Source organism: Cupressus sempervirens, chromosome 8, assembly GCF_028749045.1.
Source record: "Cupressus sempervirens isolate cs-2001-9-10 chromosome 8, ASM2874904v1, whole genome shotgun sequence".
Lineage (NCBI taxonomy): Eukaryota > Viridiplantae > Streptophyta > Pinopsida > Cupressales > Cupressaceae > Cupressus > Cupressus sempervirens.
In genome coordinates this window covers 844127609-844133608 of record NC_143125.1, presented here as the reverse complement: position 1 = coordinate 844133608, position 6000 = coordinate 844127609, and the positions used below count along the sequence as shown (strand labels likewise).

At 34.7% G+C, this 6000-nt stretch overlaps 1 protein-coding gene across 1 annotated transcript in view; it reads right to left on the bottom strand.

Moving 5' to 3' along the window:
* Positions 1 to 1675: 1675 nt before the first annotated feature.
* The window catches only part of LOC149545051 (RNA helicase, ATP-dependent, SK12/DOB1 protein), a 343786-nt gene continuing 339461 nt past the window's right edge, over positions 1676 to 6000 (bottom strand). The window contains exons 23-24 of the mRNA XM_089795559.1: positions 2299 to 2425; positions 1676 to 2210 (exon numbers count right to left, since the gene is read on the bottom strand). Coding sequence (XP_089651685.1) covers positions 1992 to 2210; positions 2299 to 2425 — 346 coding nt within the window. The 3' untranslated portion in view covers positions 1676 to 1991. The remainder of the gene's footprint in view (positions 2211 to 2298; positions 2426 to 6000) is intronic.

The window sequence follows — 6000 nt, the reverse complement described above, 5'->3', positions numbered from 1 at the left end:
AAGTTGTCAAATAACAACAACCAACTTAGCCGATATGAATACTTAAAATTTATTTATTTGTAATACACATATGAGGTTATATATATCTTAAATTAAATTAAGCATTAAATAAAAGACTATTTACAATTTATAATATATTTTAATTTTTTTTTGTTATTCTAACATAAAAAATAAATTGTAGTGATGGGCATGCAAATAAGCAATCTTTAATGCAAAATAAACTTAACGATAATGATGCCCTAAAAATATAGAATTCCTAAAAATAAACAGGCTATCTTAAAGTAATAGTTGATGACTAATAATATTATTATAAGTACTCTATAAATGCAACCTTCCTACTAGTGGCTTGAGCATTTTATTGATCCTCAACATATCCTACAATGCGTTGATTGCTCTTTTTTGTTCATCTAATTTTAAGGGCTCGTATATCTAAGCTATTGTGGAATGTATTAGTATCCGTACATAAGGAATAACACTATTCATCAAAAATTCAATCCCTCCAATACAATATAATTTTCAAAATGTGACCATTAGATTATATGGTGTCTATTGGAGTTGGACTATATGGCCTACAATCCTAGGTTAATCATATTATATTGTATATAAATTTTGTTAAAGAAATTAATCTACCACACTATTTATGGACTCTAATATCATGGTAGTGCATTTAGATTTAACCACATGAGTAGATGTTTTTGAGTGTGATTTCAAAAGACTTGTACTAATTTCTCATGTTGCTTTTGGAAGATTTGTTTAGTGTTAAACATCTCCCAAGTTCATGAATAGATATTTTGGATGCTATTTATGAAGAAGTATTGCAGGGTTTCAACCTTCCTTGCAGTAATCTCTTGAATACATATTTTTCTATTTGATCACATGGGCATTTGTTTTGAGCATCATTTTTGAAGAGTTTTAGGTGCACTCCTAACTTTGTTAATCTCATAACTGCAATTTTTCTATTCAACTTTGTTGTCGATAAAATCTATATTGTAGTCAACGGGTAGAATTGTATCCGAAAAGGTGTGTGACGATTACCAATTGTCACACGCCCTTTTGGATACAATTCTACCCGTCAGCTACAATATAGATTTTACTGACAAGCAGCTTCATTTGAGACATAATTGAGAGTACTTTCTTAAGGAGCTTTCTAGTGAATGGTTTAGAAGGCACGACACTTGCTGAAGGTTCTGCAAATGGGTTACATGTAAACTGGGCTTAACCACGGAGAGAACTCCATACTTGAGTGTGCTCGAGCTAGAGTAGTGCTGGAATGGACCTCTTGGGAAGTCGTGGTGCTTCACCTCTATGAACATCACCTAGATGCAATGAGTGCTAAGTGTTCTATTCATCCCCATGAGAGATGGGTTCTTGTAAACCACTAATCATGGACATTGGTCAATGAGTTTAGCTCATAAAACGACACAATTTTGATAGCAATATAACAACCCATTTCTATTTCTGCAAATATACACATTGATACAACCTTGATAGTTTAGATATATTTTGATTTTTAAAAGATAACATTTCAATTTATGGAATATGCTGCTATCACTTTCTGGATTTTATTTCTGCAGTTTTCACACTTGTCTTCTGTTGTGGGTGTAAAGATATTTCACTCTTTTATTTGTTAAAATACAAAAAAAGAGATAGTTATAAAGATATTTCACTCTTGTAATAAGCTTTGAATATGCCCATTCTAAGATTGTTATAAATGGGGTGCACTAATCAAATTCTATATGAGAGAACTTATTACAGTTGAGCATGCCAATATAAAACCTATACCAGAAAACTTACTCCAGTTTATCAAGTTTTCTATTGCTTAACACTATTTAAGAATTACCTAAGCAAGTCCTTAAAAATCAGCCTGGTTGATTGTTATCATGTTTGATCTCTAATTGGAAGAGTGCAGAGAAATATATATTTACATACTTGTATACATTGTTATGCCTATGGACAACAATCAACACAGAAGAATTATAAAAATAAGTATTCTATGATGCAACACCAGTAACATATAAACTGGCCGCAAAAACAATATCACGCTTGATAGCATCAGATGCCAGCTCCATCTTTTCATAAAGAGATGAATTACCCATTATACGTGCTGCATTTTTGAACTCCCTGCAGGTCTCATCAAGGCGAACAATGGTGCGTACTATCGATCCTTCCGGGACATCAGTCAAAAAACAAATATCGGCAAAAGGTGTACCCTAAATCAGAAGAAGCAGACAATTAATTTTTTTGACAGACCAATAAAAGGAATCATACAAATCTAAAAAATGTTGAGAAAATGCAAACCTTGGCCCACTCATATACAACTTCAACGAGACCAAACTTTAGAGAATCCCTCGCATAGTCCTGAGCATTTACTGGAAGGCCATACAATGCTTGAAGATTTCCAAGTCTAAGAGCAGTTTTGAAAAGTCTAGGTCCAAACAGTTTTAAGTTGTGTTAGATAAAGTTTGAAAAGTAAACAAGATTGCATGAAATACAGAGGTTGGCATCTGGTGATTAAAGGTTCACACTTTCTAAACAGCTTGATTGCACACACTGTATTTCAAAGAGTCTTCAAAGTCCAGAAGGATGGCTACAGTAGATTAAGGGACTGCTTTCAGCCAGATCAATAAATCATCAGTTCTAATAGATTCTAAAGATAGTTTAACTTCGGAAATCAACTGTTATGTTTGGGATGTTAACTATAGACCTTATTTTTCTCTGAGAGTAGGACTCGGATCTGCAGTATGACTGTTGCGAGCAGCAAATTCTTAAAGATTATTTGAAAAAATGAGCTAGCTGTAAGCTGGTTGATGAGAGCCTCAACTGGTCTTTAAGTACGTTTACCAACCCAACTTGTATCTGGCAGAACAAGGAACTGACTGACGTGGATAAGATATGGGAAAGTAGAAATTCATGTCTGATTATCAAAGCTAGAGTCCTACAAAGGAATGCCTGAAGGCAGGAAATGAGATGATTCGTCATTTTTCTATTTCTTCGTTCTTTTTCCTTGCTTTGTTCTGTTTGCTTTGAGTCTAGGGTTACTTTTGTCTTAGTACTTCACTATTGTAACATTTGCACATTTTTGCCACTTTGACCTATTTTCTCTGTTCCATGGGGATCTTCCGCACCCTTCAGCCCTACATCCCCATCCCAGCTGTTCTCCTGTGGTTATGGGAGAGGTAAAGGACATCCATTGGGTGTTCCTTGTTCTCTAGGAAAATTAGGCAGTGTCCCCTTTTTTATTTGATGTTTTAATAAATGATCTGTTTTTGGGGAAAAAAACCAGAGAAAAAGGTTCACAGCATTCTTCCCTCTTTTTTCAGTGTTCTACACCTAGAACACAGTGATCTTATGTCCATCAAGAGAGTAATTTGGATCTTTATGCAGTTTTAATTGTTCTACAAAGTAACCGATTGAGCACATTACGTGTTCAATGCTTCTATTTCATCTAAAGCCAGAGGCCACTGCATTTAATAAGTATACATTGTTGTCTCCGAACTATTCGCTAGAAATATGCTATGTACCATTGTATCCTGATGCCATAGATCATTATGAAATGTAAAATTTGAGAAAAGTTAGAGCTTACATATATCAATCCATCGACTATGTACATTGCCCTCCCCTAAAAATTGGATCTTGAACTGCTGTCCCCAGCCTATAAACACCATGGAACATAGCTTGTCTTTGATCCTTATGAACATTAACATAATTTCTTTCTTTCTTTCTTTCTTTCATATTGAACTAATCCATATAGAGTTTCCTCTTCAGCTGTTTAACGTGTTATACCCTCTCAGAAACACCATAGGACAGACTCTTCTTGATCATTTGTGAATATTAATGCAATTTCATTTTTTCTTTTCTGCTACTATATTATAATAAACAGATTCTTATCAAGTAATTTATACCATACCAGAAATGCTGTGCAACGTAGCATATTCTTAGTTGTTTGTAGACATTACCATGATTTCTTTCTCTTTCTTATTAAACAATTCCACAAATAGATCCTACTTAAATTATTTACGGCAATCATAGGTTTTTATGGTCTAATGCAACTTAATAGTCAACAACAAATTGTTGAACCAATCATATAAGGCACTAATGGTAAAAAGTTAATAGAATAAAAGGAATACAGTATCACATCCACGAGTGGCTCAAGTAGATGGCAGGGACTCAAATCACATCAAGGATATAACCAGCAAGTACTAGTGTTAGCAACTTAGCATAGATTTATTTTCTTACTGTAAATTAGGGTTATCTTGCCATGTATATTCCTGCTACTGAGTTAAACCTTCCCAGTGGCTTTAGAGAATGTCTCAAATGTGTCTATTTTAAAGTGGGTCCAAGGAGACGTTATTTCTGAATGCACCATTAAAGGCTTATCAGTGGTTTTCGATGATTGAGGTTTTCTTGGCAACTGCTGGATACTTTAGATAGCCTTCTCATAGTTGAAGAAGGCTGTTTAATATTGTGTACTATCTCACATGGTTTACATTTGAATTTTGGGTTGTACAAACGCAACCTTCAAATAAATTGGTCTTCATCTATAGTCGTTAAATTCCATTTATATCACACAAAGGTAGTGTTATTATTTGGCAGTCGACGTTTGGCAGCATTACCAATAGTGAAGTTGGGTTAAAATAATAAAGAATCAGTGTCAATGAATATCCATTGAGAAATGTATTGAAGACCAACGACATCAATGCCATGAGTTTGAACAAAGACAGGAGATGATTATGGCATAGTTGGAGGAAGATTGGGAACTTAGATGATCCTTCTGATTGGTGGAACACCAAAAATGAATAAAGTTGCATGAAGCAACTGTTTTCCTCTAGGGACTTAGTTGATGCATACGAGAATAACTAGTAATCTAACAGAATAACACAAAACACAATGTTTCCAAGAACTCACAAGCTTCTATATTATTTCATCAAATGCTTACAATGTCTACACCAAGTATAATAGGAATTATGATAATGCCAACAACCAATCTCCTCTAATATCATCTATTGTCTATTAGATGCAATTACACAACACATATAAAGGTTGATGGGTTGCAACGCCAAGCATTGCGACTATCCAATCTACCTACCCCTTCGACTAACTAGCAATATTAACAATTTATAATTACCCAACAACATCAATCTACTCCAAAAACTCATTAATCCAAACACTTGGTAAAGAAGAGATCAAAAAATCATATCAACTACAAGATAATGAAGGGTGCTCCCCTTAATACAACAACACAACAGAAACAAAGAAATAACACAAATTGAGAGAACAAAATATGAGCTTCTTATTATCGCCGCAAATGGGGAATTACGGAATAACAATATGCAAACCCACATGGGCGCCTTCCTTACAACAGTCTACAAGACAGAGCTACGACGATCACCCAGAACTACCCTAGACAACCTACAAGCCTTCTTTATATAGGCACTTTTAACCATTCGATAAGGTTCTAGACACTAAGCCCTAACCCTTGAGGCCGACCAACCTCATATTATATTATTCCACTACACTTGATTACATATGATCGCCTCAAGACAATTTACAAATTACATTTTCGGATGGGTCCACTTTTGGAGACCATAACCAGCAAACCGTTGACCTTGTTTCGGAGCCATTTAGGCCTTCATTGCTGGACTTGAAGTTTGGATAGCCAAAATTCATACCAAAAATCTGCAATAACTGTACCAATACATATGCTATGACAATAAAACTCATCCAGCAGACTGATATGTCAAAGATGAACCTCCATATATGAGATTAGAACAATCTGAGCACATAATACTAACTAAAATGTAATGTCCCTATTTTTGGTAGGTCTATGCAATTGATGGAGTTAGCTCATCATAGCGACTCTTGTGAGCTGATATGGTGTTTTAGGGGTCCCAACTATAGATTTACTATTTTTAGTAGGTCTATTTTTGGTAGTTGCTATTTTTTGCAGTATAATGGGTGGCTTCAGTAGTTGGTCATCACCTGCAGTAAATTAAGTTAATA